Source organism: Scyliorhinus canicula, chromosome 14 (genome assembly GCF_902713615.1).
Source record: "Scyliorhinus canicula chromosome 14, sScyCan1.1, whole genome shotgun sequence".
NCBI classification, from domain to species: domain Eukaryota; kingdom Metazoa; phylum Chordata; class Chondrichthyes; order Carcharhiniformes; family Scyliorhinidae; genus Scyliorhinus; species Scyliorhinus canicula.
The window spans coordinates 160,419,291-160,437,631 of NC_052159.1; the positions used below are offsets into that span (position 1 = coordinate 160,419,291).

General features: G+C 44.3%; 1 protein-coding gene across 2 annotated transcripts in view; it reads right to left on the bottom strand.

Moving 5' to 3' along the window:
- tubgcp3 (tubulin, gamma complex associated protein 3) overlaps nucleotides 1-18,341 on the bottom strand; it is a 136,075-nt gene that overhangs the window by 3,059 nt on the left and 114,675 nt on the right. Inside the window, exon 21 of one of the 2 annotated variants that reach the window (XM_038818023.1) lies at nucleotides 12,027-12,167. The exons of the other annotated variant lie outside the window; for it this stretch is intronic. Coding sequence (XP_038673951.1) covers nucleotides 12,027-12,167 — 141 coding nt within the window. The remainder of the gene's footprint in view (nucleotides 1-12,026; nucleotides 12,168-18,341) is intronic. 2 annotated transcript variants of the gene reach the window in all.

The following is an 18,341-nucleotide window of genomic DNA, read 5'->3' on the forward strand; positions in this document are numbered from 1 at the left end:
CCCTGTCCTTGGCCCACACAAAGCGCTACTGGCAATCATTCCTCTACAATCAGCAGATAAATTCCCTCCTCAGAGCAACCTCAACACCTCTATGTTGGCCCCAGCCTTCAAATCATCTTCCAATCCCCCGGCACCAATCCTTGGAGCATCTGCCCGTCTCCCGGCACCAATCCTTGAAGTAATAATGTATTTTTCTTGGTCATTGTAGCGCCTATGATCTGCAAGCTGTGTAAAATTCACTGACACCTCGGCTAGCACTTTAAGGACCTCAGGGAGCATGATGGGAGGTGACGGGTAAGGAAGGAAATTGGATTGGAGGCAAGCTGGTTGCCTTCTTTCTGTCATTGGTATTTTACCAGTGGTGAGTGGGCCTCTCCTCCGCCTGCTCGGTCCTGGCGTGTTTCATCCGATTCAACTGGGTTCGGTTCCATGGCTGTTGCTCATGACTGGTCTCAGGAGCACTGCTGTGAACAAAGTGAAGCTGGCCTTTTGGTCGAATGGCACCTTTTGCCCATGAGGTCTTCGCCCTTAAAGGGATGTTTACAACTTTAACCTAAATCTTGCAAGCAGGCAGTTAATTGTCTGATGCAAGTGAAATTGAGTTGGCTCTCCTAGAACTGGCAGAGGGGATTGCCTGACTTTCTGCCAGTTGTTCAGAAAGAGCCTGGACATTCTCCTTTAAGAGCTGTGGATATTAGTTGTGGAGCCTAAATCAGACCATTACCCCTACACAATTCTGTAAACTGTTATCTTTTTAAACAAAATAAACATAAGTATTCGAGTACCAGCAGACTCAGCACACCTCACAGATGAAACCCAAGACCTCCTGGCTCAAGGTATCAAACTCAGGACTGCATTCGGAGAGATTTGAAACATGACCTCTAATCCAAATATTCTCCCTCTGATGAAACTGTTCTCTTATGATGTCTCAACAGGGAGAAATGGGAGGTTGAATCTCTAGTACTGAGTATAAAATACTACACTGGGGTACAGAGAGCAGCCACAGACAGGAACATTGCATCTTCAGTCTTGAGTGAAACAGGTACAGCAGACACACAGTGCCTCTGATCCTTGCTGCCAAGTATGGTACATCTCCCCAAAGCCCTCAATGCTGTAACACCAGATTTTACACACAGCACAATATGTTGCAGGAGGCAGACTTGTTTCTTTACTTAGCCATTCCCAAAATCTTTGCATTCCCATGTAAGGATTGCAAGGCTCAAACTTTTGCTGTGAATAAAGGGGGAATGTTTACAACTTTAACCTAAGTCTTGCAAGCAGCATTTATTATCACTCAGATGACAGAACCAGCAACAACTTTGCACACATCTATATTCCTCTTCCTGCTTCGCAAGGATTCCTCACCAAAACTTTAGAAGGCTTGCAATTTTCACATTAAAATATACTTTCTGCATGAGGAACTGCTTTTTGTAAACTACAATTGTTGAAGAAATACTTGAATTCATATAAAACCTTTGCAAATATAGCCAGCCCAAGCATTTTGCGTAAACTGAACTTATTTAATACCTGTGCAGTTAATTATGCAGGCAAATGTGGCTGACACTTGTACATGACAAGATCCCACAGACTAATGAGATTTTGGCAGGATTGGCAAAAAGTGCTACTGCTGATACAGCTTTGTAAATGATGAAAGCAACAAGAACCCTTGAAGTGACATTGTAATCTCCTGTAATAGGATCGGTGTTGTCATGAATCAGGAGACAGCAGTAGACGGTTTTCAAAGGGCTTCAATTGGTATGCATCTGTTCCAGTAATAACTTTAGAATGGCAGTTTAGATAATAATCAAGTGTTAATAGCTTGTGGAGGAGAAACAGATTATAGAGGAAGGTCTATGAGATACACCTAAGTTAATACATAGTCAAGGAGGTTGATGGGGGAAAACAGGCAAATACACAAAGATAATCAAAGAACAACAAAGGTATAATTGACCAGACCCCAAGAAGGAAGGGAGGCAGTTACCAGGCAGGCCCGTTTCCAGCCATCAAGTCTGAAGGCCAAGTTTATACACAAGCAACCAAAGGGAAAATGCTAGAAAATCTCATCAGGGCTGGCAGCATCTGTCGAGAGAGGAAAAAGAGCTAACATCGAGTCCAGATGACCCTTTGTCAAAGCTGACAGCTGATCCAAAGCTGACAAAGCAGCTTTGACAAAGGGTCATCTGGACTCGAAATGTTAGCTCTTTTCTCTCCTGACAGATGCTGCCACACCTTTTTAAAAAAAAACGCATTTTATTCAAACTTGTATCAAAGTAGGTTACAGCAAATAAACACCCTGGGAAACATTCTCCCCAACAATCAACTGTACAGTTTGTAAAGATTTTCCTCCTTTTTCACCCCCCCCAAACGACGAACAGCTCCTCAAACACGGTCACAAACATCCCCCGACTTTTCTCAAACTCCCCTGCTGAGCCCCTTAACTCATACTTTATCTTCTCTAACCGCAGGAAGTCATACAGGTCACCCAACCATGCTGCTACCCCCGGTGGCGATGCCCACCGCCACTCCAGCAAAATTTGTCGCCGTGGAATCAGAGAGGTGAAGGCCATGACATCGGCCTTCCTCCTCTCCATGAGCTCCGCCTTCTCTAAAACCCTAAATATCGCCGCCAAAAGGTCCGGGTCCACTCCCTCCTCCACTATCCTGGCTAAGACCGCGTACCCTCCTGCCCAGAATATTCCCAATTTTTCACAATCCCAAAACATGTGCGCATGACTCGCTGGCCTGCCTGCACCTCTCACACTCATCTGCTACCCCCTGAAAGAACCCACTCATTCTTGTCCGAGTCATATACACCCTGTGCACTACATTGAACTGTATCAGGCTCATCCTTGCACAAGAGGAGGTCCCGTTTACCCTTCGCAGTGCAGATGCTGCCAGACCTGATGAGATTTTCCAGCATTTTCTCTTTGGTTTCAGATTCCAGCATCCGCAGTAATGGAAATGAAATGAAATAAATGAAATTAAAATCGCTTGTCACAAGTAGGCTTCAATGAAGTTACTGTGAAAAGCACCTTTTATTTGCTTTTATTCTTATAATTTAGCAAACAAGCTTCTAATTCTTAGCGCCAAGGCAGTGCAGAAAACCTTCGTAACAGCAGTTTTAAAATATCTTCACTGGACCAGGAAAAGTCAGTTCCCAGATTTGAGTATCATCCCTGTATTGTGCTGTAATTATAGTTGATTATACAATTTGGATGTTGTTTGGAGGATAGGGGAAGACTTACAGAGTTCAGGTACCATAGAAATAGTTTGTAACAAGGGCTATGTTCTGTATAAACTGAGTGTGCTCAGTAATTTAAACAACTTAATTGCAAGAGAGTAGAGTAGTCCACTTTGTGTGGATTTTTCTTTGTTTTACTTTAATAAATAGTCTTTAATAATAGTTATCAGATGACTGGGCTGTTTATTCTCACTGGGCTTTCACACAAAAACAAAATAAAATGACACACCCTCACGAACCAGTGTTCCAAGTTGAGATCCCCTCGCAAATAACATCAGCGTGCTTCCTTTTTTTAAATATAGATTTAGAGTACCCAATTAATTTTTTCCAATTAAGGGGCAATTTAGCGAGGCCAATCCACATCTTTGGGTTGTGGGGGCGAAACCCACGCAAACACAGGATGAATGTGCAAACTCCACACGGACAGTGACCCAGAGCCGGGATCGAACCTGGGACCTCGGCGCCGTGAGACTGCAGTGCTATCATTGCGCCACCATGCTGCCCCTTTCAGCGTGGCTTCCTGAGAGCGTATTATTGGTTGATCTGACCACAGATTAGATACGGAAATATCACAGAATCTACAGTGCAGAAAAGACCCTTTGGCCCATCGAATCGGCACCAACACATTAAAAAACACCTGGATTTGGATTTGTTTATTGTCACGTGTACTGGGGTGCAGTGAAAAGTATTGTTCTGTGTACAGTCCAGGCAGATCATTCCATACATAAAAAAAACATAGGGCACACATAAATACACAATGCAATTACATAGATACAGACATCGGAAGTATGAAGCATACAGGAGTGTAGTACTACTCAGTAGAGAAAAGATCAGATCAGTCCATAAGAGGGGCATTCAAGAGTCTGGTAACAGCGGGGAAGAAGCTGTTTTTGAATCTGTTAATGCATGTTCTCAGACTTTTGTATCTCCTGCCCGATGGAAGTAGTTGGAAGAGTGAGTAAGCCGGGTGGGTGGGATCTTTGGTTATGCTGCCTGCTTTCCCCAGGCAGCGGGAGGTGTAGACAGAGTCAATGGATGGGAGGCGGGTTTGTGTGATGGACTGGGCGGTGTTCACGACTCTCTGTAATTTCCTGCGATCTTGGGCCGAACAGTTGCCATACCAGGCTGTGATGCAAGGCCAGCAGCGCCGGTTCAATTCCCGTACCAGCTTACCCGAACAGGCACCGGAATGTGGTGACTAGGGGCTTTTCACAGTAACTTCATACTTGTGACAATAAAAGATTATTATTATTATTTCTAAGGTGCATCTGTAAACGCTGGTAAGAGTCAATGAGGACATGCCAAATTTCCTTAGTTTCCTGAAAAAGTATAGGCGCTGTTGTGCTTTCATGGCCCGTGTCGACGTGGGTGGACCAGGACATATTTTTGACAACGTGCACCCCCAGGAATTTGAAGCGGTTAACCATCTCCACCTCGGCACCTTTGATACAGACAGTGGTGTGTAAGATACTTTACTTCCTGAAGTCAATGACCAGCTCTTTAGTTTTGATGGCATTGAGGGAGAGATTGTTGTCGTTACACCATTCCACTAGGTTCTCTATCTCCCTCCTGTGCTCTGACTCATTGTTGTTCGAATTCCGACCCACTATGGTTGTGTCATCAGCAAACCTGTAGATGGAGTTGGAGCCAAATTTTTCCACACAGTTGTGTGTGTATAGGGAGGATAGTAGGGTGCTAAGTACGCAGCCTTACGGGGCCCCGGTACTGAGGACTACTGTGGAGGAGATGTTGTTGTTTATCCTTACCGATTGTGGTCTGTGAGTCAGAAAATCAAGGGTCCAGTTGCAGAGTGAGGAGCCACGTCCTAGGTTTTGGAGCTTTGATATGAGCTTGGCTGGGAATATGGTGTTGAAGGCGGAGCTGTAGTCAATGAATAGGAGTCGGACGTAGGAGTCCTTGTTGTCGAGATGTTTCAGGGATGAGTGCAAGGCCAGGGAGATGGCGTCTGCTCTGGACCGGTTGTGGCGATATGCAAATTGTAGTGGATCAAGACATTCTGGGAGTATGGAGTTGATGTGCCTCATGACCAACCTCTTGAAGAACTTCATAATGATCGATATCAGGGCCACCGGACGGTAGTCATTGAGGCACGTTTCCTGGTTCTTCTTTGGTACCGGTATGATGGTGGTCTTCTTGAAGCAGGTGGGGACCTCGGAACGGAGTAGGGACTAGTTTGAAGATGTCCGCGAACACATCTGCCAGCTGGTCCGCACAGGATCTGAGTGCACAGCCAGGGACCCAGTCAGGACCCGCCGCTTTCCGAGGGTTCACTTTCAGAAAGGCCGGTTTGACTTCTGAAGCTGTGACGGTAGGTAAAGTGTGTCCTACCTAATCCCATTTGCCAGCATTTGGCTCATAGCCTTGAATGTTACAACGTGCTACATGCTCATCCAGGTACTTTTTAAAAAGGACGCGATGCAACCCACTCTACCACCCTCCCAGGCAGTGCATTCCAGACCATCATCACCCTCTGGGTAAAAAAAGATTTTCTTCACATCCCCCCTAAACTTCCTGCCCCTCAGCTTGAACTTGAACTCCTCTCGTAACTGATCCTTCAACTGACGGTAACAGCTGGTTTAGCACACTGGGCTAAATCGCTGGCTTTTAAAGCAGACCAAGGCAGGCCAGCAGCACGTACCAGCCTCCCCGGACAGGCGCCGGAATGTGGCGACTAGGGGCTTTTCACAGTAACTTCATTGAAGCCTACTCGTGACAATAGGCGATTTTCATTTAATTTCCCTATCCACTCTGTCCATGACCCTCAATCTTGTACACCTCGTTCAGGTTGCCTCTCAATCATCTGTGCTCCTAATAAAAATAACCCAAGCTATCCAATCTCTCTTCACAACTTAAATGTTCCATCCCAGACAACATCCTGGTGAATCTCCTCTGCACCCCGTCCAGTGCAATCACATCCTTCCTATAATGTGGCGACCAGAATTGCACACAGTACTCCAGCTGTGGCCTCACTAAAGCTCTATACAACTCCAACATGACCTCACTGCTTTTGTAATCTATGCCCCGATTGATAAAGGCAAGTGTCGCATATGCCTGTATTCGGCACCCTATTAACCTGCCCTCCCGCCTTCAGAAATCTATGAATAAACCCGCCAAGATCCCTTTGCTCCTCGGAACTTCCCAGTGTTAGACCAATGTGCATCACCTCACACTTTTCAGAGTTAAATTCCACCTGCCACTTATCTGCCCAGTTGACCATCCCATCTATATTTTCCTGTAACCCAAGACATTCAACCACCCAGCCAATCTTTGTGTCATCTGCAAACTTACTGATCCTACCCCCCCACATAGTCATCTATGTCATTTATATAAACGACAAATAATAGAGGGCCCAGCACAGATCCCCACTCCACTAAAGCAGCCGTCTGTCATCACCCTCTGTCTCCTACAACTGAGCCAATTTTGAATTCACCTTATCGAAGTACCCTAAATCCATTAGCCAAATCCATAGTGAAGGAGAATAAAGGATTCAGAGTCTTATGCATACGACTATTGATTCCTAACCATGGGTTAGTGGAAGCACTCATGCCCGAGTCAGAATGCAGTAAATTCAAGAGCCATTCCAAAGACCTGACTACAAAATCCAGACTGACATCCTTGGGCAGTATTGAGCAGTATTCCACTGACCAAGATGCTGTCCGGACACATGAAACAGAACCCCCTCTGACCTATCAGTTAATATTAAAGATCTATTTGAAGAGGAGCAGGAGCATTTACCCCCCAATATTACACCAATATCTCGCTCTCAAACAGCATAATTAAACACTACTTGTCTTGTTATTGTACTGTTGCTGTTTGCAGGATCTTGTTGTATACAAATTAACCACTATGTTTGCCTTGGTTACAATACGGGCGGCACGGTAGCACAATGGTTAGCATTGTTGCTTCACAGCACCTGGGTCCCAGGTTCGATTCCCGCTTGGGTCACTGTCTGTGTGGAGTTTGCACATTCTCCCCGTGTCGGCGTGAGTTTCCTTCGGGTGCTCCGGTTTCCTCTCACAAGTCCCGAAAGAAGTGCTTGTTCGGTGAATTGGACATTCTGAATTCGTCCTCAGTGAACCTGAACAGGCGCCGGAGTGCGACGATGGGTATAGAGGGATATGGGTCAAATGCGGGCAATTGGGACTAGATTAGTGGTAAAAACTGGGCTGCATGGGCAAGTTGGACCACAGGGCCTGATTTCATGCTGTGAACTTCTATGACTCTACGACTCTAAGTCCAAGAAGAGAGGTGTGGTTCTGGATTTAATTTTAGGAAATGAAGCTGGGCAGGTGGAAGGAGTGACAGTGGGGGAGCATTTTGGTGGTAGTGATCATAATTCAGTTAGTATTAGCATATTTATGGAAAAGGACAGAGATAGAACTGGAGCTAAAGTTCTAAATTGGGGTAAAGCCAATTTTACTAAGTCGAGGAGTGATTTAACAAAGGTAGATTGGATACGGTTACTTGAAGGTAAATCAGTGTCAGAGCAGTGGGAGGCATTCAAAAGGGGGGGGGGGGTTCAAGGGGTTCAGAGTAAATATGTTCCTACAAAGGAAAAGGGTGGAACAGCCAAATCTAGAGCCCTTGGATGTCAAGGAGCTTACAAGGTAAGAATAGCTTATATCAGACACCAAGAACTCAATACCGCATAAAACTGAGGTGTATGGAAAGAGGTGGAATTTAAAAGGGAATTAGGAAAGCAAAGTGAAAGCATGAATGAATATTGGCAAGCAAAATCAAGGACAACCTAAAGATGTTCTACCAATACATCAAGAGTAAGAGAATAAGTAAGAAACACAGAAAATAGAAGCAGGAGGCCATTCAGCCCTTCGAGCCTGCTCCACCATTCCTTATGATCATGGCTGATCATCAATTTCAATACCCTGATCCCTTTAGCCCCAAGAGCTATATTTAATTCCTTCTTGATATTACACAATATTTTGGCCTCAACTACTTTCTGTGGGAGCGAATTCCACAGATTCACCACTCTCTGGGTGAAGAAATTTCTCCTCACCTCAGTCCTAAAAGGTTTAACCCTTATCCCCAAACTATGACCCCTAGTTCTGGACTCTCCCACTATCGGGAACGTTCTTTCTGAATCTACCTTCTCTAATCCTGTTAGAATTTTGTAAGTTTCTGTGAGATCCGCTCTCACTCTTCTAAACTCCAATTAATATAATCCTAACCGACTTAGTCTCTCCTCATATGACAGTCCCGCCACCCCAGGAATCAGCCTGTTAAACCTTTGCTGCACTCCCTCCATAGCAGGGACATCCTTCCTCAGATAAGGACACCAGAACTACACACAATACCCCAGGTGCGGCCTCACCAAAGCCCTATACAATTGCAGTAAAACATCAAGGGGACATAAATTTAAGATAAATGGTGGAAGATATAGAGGGGATGTCAGAGGTAGGTTCTTTACCCAGAGAGTAGTGGGGGCATGGAATGCACTGCCTGTGGAAGTAGTTGAGTCAGAAAAGTTAGGAACCTTCAAGCGGCTATTGGATAGGTACATGGATTAGGGTAGAATAATGGAGTGTAGGTTAACTTCTTAAGGGCAGCACGGTAGCATTGTGGATAGCACAATTGCTTCACAGCTCCAGGGTCCCAAGTTCGATTTCGACTTGGGTCACTGTCTGTGCGGAGTCTGCACATCCTCCCCATGACTGCGTGGGTTTCCTCCGGGTACTCCGGTTTCCTCCCACAGTCCAAAGATGTGCAGGTTGGGTGGATTGGCCATGAAAAATTGTCCAAAATTCTATGATTAACCTAGGACAAAAGTTCGGTGCAACATCGTGGGCCGAAGGGCCTGTTCTGTGCTGTATTTCTCTATCTCTATCTCTGTTCCGAGACTCAAATATTCTCGCTAAGTAGGCCAATATACTATTTGCCTTCTTTATTGCCTGCCTGCGCTTACTTTCAGCGGCTGATGCACGAGGACACCAAGATCTCGCTGAGTATCCACCTCTCTCAATTTACACCCATTCAAATAATAGTCTGCCTTCCTATTTTTGCTACCAAGGCAGTAAGGAAAGACTAGGGTCCATAAAAGACCCAAAAATGTAACCTATACTTGGAGGTAGAGGGTGTGGGAATGTGAAATATTAGATGTGATAAGCATGGGGAGAGAGGATAAAAACAAATTACCATGGGTGCTGGAATCTGAAACCAAAAGAGAAAATGCCAGACAAAGGGTCATCTGGACTCAAAACATTAGCTCTTTTCTCTCCCTACAGGTGCTGTCAGACCTGCTTAGATTTTGCAGCATTTTCTCACTTTGGGGTGAGAGGAAGTATTATTAGTTTCCTTGAAAGTGGATAAATCATAAGAGCTGGATAAAATGTACCACAGGTTGTTATCAGAAGCCAGGGGAGAAATTGTGGAGGATCTGACCATTATTTCCCAATCTTCACTGGATACAGATGAGCTGCTGGAGGATTGGAAGTCTGCTAATGTTGTAGCCTTTGTTTAAAAAGGTAAAACAAATAATTACAGGTCATGCAGTCTGACCTCGGTGGTGGGAAAATCCTTTTGGAATCAATTCTGAGAGACAAGATAAATGTCACTAGGCATGGACTAATCAAGGACAGTTAGCATGGATTGCGTACAGGAAGGTCGTATCCGACGAATTTGATTCAATATTTTGAGGAAGTAACAAGGAGGTTTGATGTGGATAGTGCAGTTAATGTGGTCCACATGGATTTTAGCAAGGTTTTTGACATTCCATATGGCAGTCAGGTTAAAAATATAAAAGCCCATGGGATCCAGGGGAATGTAGAAAACTGGATACAAAATTGGCTCAGTGACAGGAATGAAAGGGTAATTGTTGATGGATGCTTTTGTGGCTGGAAGGTTGTTTTCAATGGAGTTCCACAGGGCTCAGTGCTAGGCCCCCTGCTTTTTGTGACATATATTAATACTTTGGATGTAAATGTAGAGGCCAAAAGGGTTGCAGATGAGTCAAAAGTCAGTCATGCAGTAGAGTGAAGAGGGTTACCACCTGTAGACTGCAGGTGGGGAGAAAACTGGCAAATGGAATTCAACCCAGAGAAATGTGAGGTGATGAATTTGGGGAGGTCAAATAAGGGAAAGGATTACACAATAATTGAGAGGATACTGACAGGTGCAGAGGAAGTGAGAGAACTTGGCGTAAATGCTCACAGATTCCTGAAGATCTGGTCGGTCAGGACAGGTCGATAATGTGCTTAAGGAATATTGTTACGGTCCAGACCAGGCCCCAACAGTGGCTAGGATACTTGACCAAAACCCCAATATTTTAGTTTATTAGAAAGACTGCAGAAATAATAATTCGCTCCAGGATTGTTTGTTGGAAGAAATAGGGCTTGGATATTTTTAAAACAAAACTTTATTATAACTATAATATTAAACGTTTTCACTACATACCTCAAAAGAACAGCTTACAAATTACACCTTATACACTACTATTCAATTCCCCATTAAACAACAAGAAACATACAGATCTCAATCTATCTTACTGTGGGAGAATTGTGGACTTGGAATCAGGCAGATCAGAAAGTAATTCCTCTCTTCAAGGTTTCTCCACCAACTGCCTCACTAATGCTTTCAAAATGCCTCAGCCTTCCTTGGGTCCACCCAGCAATGACCTCATCTCTCCAACATGAAAAACAACTCATCTCTGCAGGCTGCAAAGCACATGAACTCTCTAGGGACTTCCCCAGGCAAATCACTATGCATTAGCCCAGACTGAAAAATACATTCCATCATCAATTTCACCTGCTGGCTGCTAAAACCGGCCAGGCCCTGCAGAACAGAATTCTTTTTAAACCAACATTTTACCCTCAAATTGCCCACTACATGTATAATCCAATTTTCCTAACACCTTCCAATTGCCACAATATGAAATCCTTTCATTTATTTGCCGGGCCATAGAATATAGGGTCAGAGAGGCTATGCTGGAACTATAGAAAACATTTGTTGGGATCCAACGTGAATACTGCATGTAGTTCTGGTCATCTCAATACAGAAAGGATGTGCCCTACACATCCTTGTTGCAATCTCTTCCAGCTCCCATCTATCACTGGCCTTCTATTTTGTTTCACCTATTCCCCCCTCTCTTATACAGTATACAATTCATCAAATTTCTTTAACTCTGAAGAGTCACATAGACTGGAAACATTAACTGTGTTTCTTTCTCCACAGACCCGTTTACTTCACCCTGCATTTTCCGTTTTTATTTCAGATTTCCAGCATTCACAATATTTTGCTTTATTTACAGGTAGGATGTAGTTGGATGTAGTTGCGTTGGAGCATACACAGGAGGCTGCTGCCATGACTGGAAAATTGCAGCCAAGAGGAAAGATTGGATCATTTGGGGTGGTTTCCTTGGAAGAGGGTGAGGGGAGATTCGATAGAAATATACAAAATTGTGAGGGGGCTAGATAGAGTGGTGGGGAGGACCTGTTTACTACAGTAGAGGTGTCAGTGATATACATTTAAAACGATTGGTAGGAAGATAAGAGGGGAGATGAGGCTAACATTTTTAATCCAGAGGATTGGAGGGGGGGGGGGGGGGTTAATAGCGACTACACTTCAAAACGTAGCTGACAGGTACTTTCTGAAATCCTGAGATGAAACGTGCTATATAGATGAAAATGATTCACACTTCATTTATAAATCCTGTTATATGTGTGAAAGCAACTGTGAATCTATCCGTGTTTACTGTACAGCCAACTGTTTCTAGATTTCTGGTTCCAGGAGACAGAACAATGAATCCTCATACCTCTGCCTGCCGTGCCTTCTTGCTTTCTGCATAACGGAGCCGGTGATTCAGCTCCTCCAGAGCTGATCGGTACACGGAATCCTGAGCACTCTGAAACTCCAGGATTCGATCAAACAGAGCTCGAAGCTGCGTTAACAGTTCCTTGAAGGGAGATTAAACAGGCTTCAGAAATTGTACAATTTTTCTCAGTCAACAGGGCAACTAGTGTCAGGCAATAAACGCTGCCCCTGCCAGTGCAACCCATATCCCATAAATTTTTTTAAAGACCCTGGCCATTCAGAATGGCGCAGCCCCTATAAACCCTCCTGTTATAGCATTAGCACAAAGGGACAATACTTCAATTTTCTCATCACTGATTCACACTGTGCACAGGTGATCAAGCAGCTCAAAGGGTGGTCCCCGACTCAGCAACTCCTGGAGTTCATGAACTGTGAACTTGAGTGCAAACTATTGAAGAGATTTGTATTTGTGAGCAGCATGATATTGTCAACATTCAAGGCTTCACATAGATCATAGATTCATAGAATTTACAGTGCAGAAGGAGGCCATTCAACCCATCGAGTCTACACTGGCCCTTGAAAGAGCCCACACCTCCACCCTAACCCAGTAACCCAACAACCCCACCTAACCTTTTTGGACACCAAGGAGCAATTTAGCATGGTTAATCAACTTAATCTTCACATCTTTGGACTGTGGGAGGAAACCAATGCAGATACGGGGAGACAGTGCAAACTCCACACAGACAGTAAGAAGTCTTACAAGACCAGGTTAAAGACCAACAGGTTTGTTTCAAATCACTAGCTTTCGGAGCACTGCTCCTTCATCAAGAGAATGAAGAGATAGGTTCCAGAAACATATATGCTTCATAAACATATACGAAAGCTAGTGATTTGAAACAAACCTGTTGGGCTTTAACCTGGCATTGTAAGACTTCTTACAATGCTCACCCCAGTCCAACACCGGCATCTCCACAACATGTCCACACAGATAGTCACCCGAGGCCTGAAATGAACCCGGGCCCCGGGAGCTGTGAGGCAGCAGTGCTAACCACTGTGCCACCCGGTCCCAGGAGCTGTGAGGCAGCAGTGCTAACCACTGTGCCACCCGGTCCCAGGAGCTGTGAGGCAGCAGTGCTAACCACTGTGCCACCCGGTCCCGGGAGCTATGGGGCAGCAGTGCTAACCACTGTGCCACCCGGTCCCGGGAGCTGTGGGGCAGCAGTGCTAACCACTGTGCCACCCGGTCCCGGGAGCTGTGGGGCAGCAGTGCTAACCACTGTGCCACACGGTCCCAGGAGCTGTGGGGCAGCAGTGCTAACCATCAGCAGTTATCAGATGTGACACTTATTCCATGTAACAAACATCCCTGGCTAAAATTTGTACATTACTTCCATAACTGCCAACTGAACCTGTTTATTAACATTTTTAAAAATATATATTTTTACTAAAATAAGGATATAAATAACAACATAGGAACAATCAATAACAAAATAAACAAAATACAATTCTTCTAATTTGAGATATTTTTCTCTTACTTCTATTAAATCTTTTCCTTTTTCTCTCCCCCCTCATCCCACCTCCCCTACCCACCTCCCTTTTCCTGCAGGCAACAAACAGATCTCTAGATAGAGACAGGAACAGCTTCCATCGTGTCCAAAACCGCTCATGTGAGCCACAAAGGGAAAATTTAATTTTCTCAAGTTTCCGCAAGATCCCCCAACCATGACGGTATTTCTGGCGGATCGTCTGACTTCCATTCTAATACAATTCGCCCCCAGGTGATCAATGTGGCAACGGCCACCCCATAGGCTCTCTTCCCTTCTATTAATCCTGGCACATCCGTCACGCCAAAAATTGGCTCAAGACGATCCCAGTAATGTTTACACCTCCACAATTTTTGATAATGTTTTAAATACAGAAATCGAAAACCCCATTAATTGTGGATATGACCAGAACATGTGGACATGGTTAGCTGGTCCTTCTTTACATCTCTAACATTTATCTTCTACTGTAAAGAATCTTCATTCTTTCCTGTGTCATATGGGCCCTTTGTACTAGCTTGAATTATATTAAACTCACCCTAGCACATGAAGATGTAGCATTGACCCCGTGCATAATTTCACTCAATAGTCCCCATTCCAATTCAATATCCAACTTCCTCCCAATCATAGAATCTACAGTGCAAAAGGCCATTCAGTCCATCGAATCTGCACCGACCCTTGGAAAGAGCACCCCACTCAAGCCCACACATCCACCCTATCCCCGTAACCCCACCGAACCTTTTTGGACACTAAGCGCAATTTAGCACGACCAATCCACCTAACCTGCACATCTTTGTATTTGTGGGAGGAAACCGGAGCCCCCAGAGGAAACCCACGCAGACACCAGGAGAACGTGCAGACTCCGCACAGACAGTACCCCAAGCCGGGAATCGAACCTGGGACCCTGGAGATGTGAAGCAACAGTGATAACCACTGTGCCACCCCCACTTTTGTCTTATTTCTTCAATCTGTGTTTACTTTGTGTCCATCATTGGTTCTCTGCCACTCCTACCAAGGAACTCTTGGCAGAACAGAAAATCTACAAGGGGAATTCAATTTGATAATGATAGGGAGGGTGGTGAATCAGTTTCGTACAGCAAGGGGTGATTTATGAGTTTGGGAAAACAGCTGGCCTACTGCTAGCACACCAAACGCGACAACAAGTTGCCGCAAGGGAAATAATACAAGTGAGGAAAGGAGGAGAATTGGTAACAACATGTATAGGCAGCTGGGATCAAGTGGATCCCTTGAAGAGTATAGGGCTTGTGGAGTAAAGTTAAGTGAGAAATCAGGAGGGAAAAAAGGGGACATGAGATTGTCTTGGCAGATAAGGAACATGAAGGGTAAAAGGGTGACTAGGGAGAGGGTAGGCCTCTTAAGGATAAACAAGGTCATCTATGTGCAGATCCAGAAGGGACAGGAGAGATCTGAAATTAATATTTCTCGTCAGTATTTATTGTTGAGAAAGGCACAAATGTTATGGAAATTGGGGAAATAAAAAGTGATGTCTTGTGGAGTGTACATATTATGGAGAAGGAGGTGCTGGAGGTATTAATGCGCATCAAGAGAGATAAATCCCTGGGACCTGATGAAATGTATCCCAGGACGTTGTGGGAGGCGAGGGTGGAAATTGCCGGCCTCCTAGCTGAGATATTTGAATCATCGACAGCCACAGGAGAGATGCCTGAAGATTGGATGGTAGCAAATGTTGTGCCTTTGTTTAAGAAGGGCTGTAGGGATAAGCCTGGGAACTACAGACCAGTTAGCCTTACTTCTGTAGTGGGTAAATTGTTAGAAGGTATTCTGAGGAACAGAATCTGCAGGCATTTAGACAGGCAAGGGTTAATTAGGGAAAGCCAGCCTGGCTTTGTAAGGGGAAAGTCATGTCTCAGCAATTTGACTGAGATTTTGAAGTGGTAACCAAGAAGGTAGATGAGAACAGTGCAGTCGACATTGTCTACATGGACTTTAGCAAGGCCTTTGACAAGTTACCCCGCATGGTAGGTTGTTGCAAAAGGTTACATCTCACGGAATTCAGGGTAAGGTAGCCAATTGGATACAAAATTGGCTTGACAACAGAAGCCAAAGGTTGGTTCATGAGGGTTGTTTTTCAAACTGGAGGCCTATGCCAAGGGTGTCTCTCAGGGATCGGTGCTGGGTCCACTGTTATTTGCTATATATATATATTAATGATTTGGATGAGAATATAGGAGGCATGGTTAGTAAGTTTGCAGATGACACCAAGATTGGTGGCATAAGATTGACCAATTGGGCCTCTGGGCCAATGAATGGCAGATGGAGTTTAATTTGGATAAACGTGAGGTGGTGCATTTTGGTAGATCGAATCAGGGCAGGACCTACTCAGTTAATGGTCGGGAGTTGGGACGAGTTACAGAACAAAGAGATCTCGGGGTACAGATTCATTGCTCCTTGAAGGTGGAATTGAAGGTGGAATCGCAGGTGGACAGGGTGGTGAAGAAGGCATTCAGCATGCTAGGTTTTATTGGTCAGAATATTGAATACAGGAGTTGGGACGTCTTGTTGAAGTTGCACACAACATTGATAAGACCACACATGGAATACTGTGTTCAGATCTGGTCACCCTATTATAGGAAGGATATTGTTAAACTGGAAAGAGTGCAGATGAGATTTACGAGGATCCTACCAGGACTTGATGGTCTGAGTTATAAGGAGAGGCTGGATAGGCTGGGACGTTTTCCCTGGAGCCTAGGAGGCTTAGGGATGATCTTATAGAGGTCTATAAAATAATGAGGAGCATAGATAAGGTAGATAGTCAACATCTTATAATATAATAATCTTTTCCCAAACATAAAGGAGTCTAGAACTAGAGGGCATAGGTTTAAAGTGAGGGGAGAGATACAAAAAAGATCAGAGGGGAAATTTCTTCACACAGAGGGTGGTGAGCATCTGGAACAGGCTGCCAGAGTCAGTGGTAGGGGTGGGTACAATTTTGTCCTTTAAAACCAGGTAGATAGTTACATGGGGAGGGTGGGTATCGAGGGATATGGGCCAAATGCAGGCAAGTGGGACTAGCTTAGTGATAGAAACTGGGCAGCATAGACAAGCTGGGCTGAAGGGCCTGTAAACATGCTGGAAACATCTATGACTCTATAACACCAGAATATATTAACAAAGTATTTGAATCAGTTCATAAGAGATTATACAAATCTGAACCCCGGGGGGGGGGAATGAAATGAGAAGATTTTTTGAGGGATTGGTTTTCCCAGAGGTTGACAAATGGAAACAGCAGGAAACGGAGGATCCGCTGAAATGACAGAAGTGGTGGATGCAGTTGGTGCAATGCAGTCAGGGGAGGCACCAGGCTCAATGGATTCCAATGGATTTTTATAAATGGTTTGTGACAGTATTGGCCCCTCATCTCTTCAAGATGTTTTCTTATTCTTTGTCACGGGGGAATTATCGACCAGGCTTACTTGGGCGCCTATTCCATTAACCCCCATGAAAGAAAGAGAGCCAGTAGAATGTGGATCGTACAGGCCCAGCTCCTTATTGAACACAGATGTAAAAATTCTGGCTAAGGTTGTGGCACTGCGGCTGCAAGGGTGTGTTCCAAATGTGGTGATGGTAGGTCTGACAGGTTTTGTGAAAGGTAAACAGCTGTCTAATAATATCAGATGTCCATTAAATGTTATTATGGCATCGTCTCAGAATAAGATGCCGGAGGTTGCGGTGGCTATGGATGCAGAGAAAGCTGTTCATAGGGTTGAGTGGAATTATTTGCTGGTATTATTTGGGTAAGTTTGGATTTGGGAAAAGATCCATCTCATGGGTTCCATTGTTATATACAGCTCCCAAACTAGTGTTAAGATTAACTTGGTTAGCTCGGGGTATTTCCAACTATTTTGGGTCATGAGACAGGGCTGTCTGCTATCCCCACTTCTGTTCACATTAGCAGTAGAACATCTAGCTATTTCTCTCCGAGCTTCTCGGGAATGGTCAGGTATTGTTAGAGGGAATAGAGAACATAGAGTTTCGATATATGCGGACGATTTATCATTATATATATCCAACCCATTGAAATGTGTGGATTAAATTATGAATATATAATCATTTATTGTCACAAGTAGTCTTCAATGACGTTACTGTGAAAAGCCCCTAGTCGCCACATTCCGGCACCTGTTCGGGGAGGGAGGAAAGGGGAATTGAACCCGCGCTGCTGGTCTTGTTCTGCATTACAAACCAGCTGTCTTAGCCCACTGTGCTAAACCAGCCCTTATTGGAAAGATTTTGAACCTTCTTGGGCTACAAACTGAATATATCAAAAAGTGAAATATTTCCAATAAATACCCTGGGGAGGGAAACAGATTTAAGTTACCTTTCTTAAACTAACCCAAATAAATTCAGGTACTCAGGAGGCTCATGACTGGGTCACAATGTATAAATGGAATCTGACAGGCCTGGTGGAGGGGGTAAAAGAAGATTTTAAAAGGTGTAAAACCTTCCACTTTCATTAGCTGGACAGGTACAAACAATCAAAATGAACTGCTTACCAAAATTTTTGTTTGTTTTTCAATCCCTCTCGATATTTCTATCCAAGACACTTTTTTAATAAAATGGAAGTAATAATTTTGGATTTTATATGGGCTGGTAAAATTAAAACGGTGTTTTTACAAAGGAATCAACAGGTGGGAGGGTTAGCGCTGCCCAACTTTTATATTATAATTGGGCGGCTAATATAAAGAAGATTTGGCAATGGTGGAAAGAAGAAGCGGAATGAGTACAGGTGAAGGAAG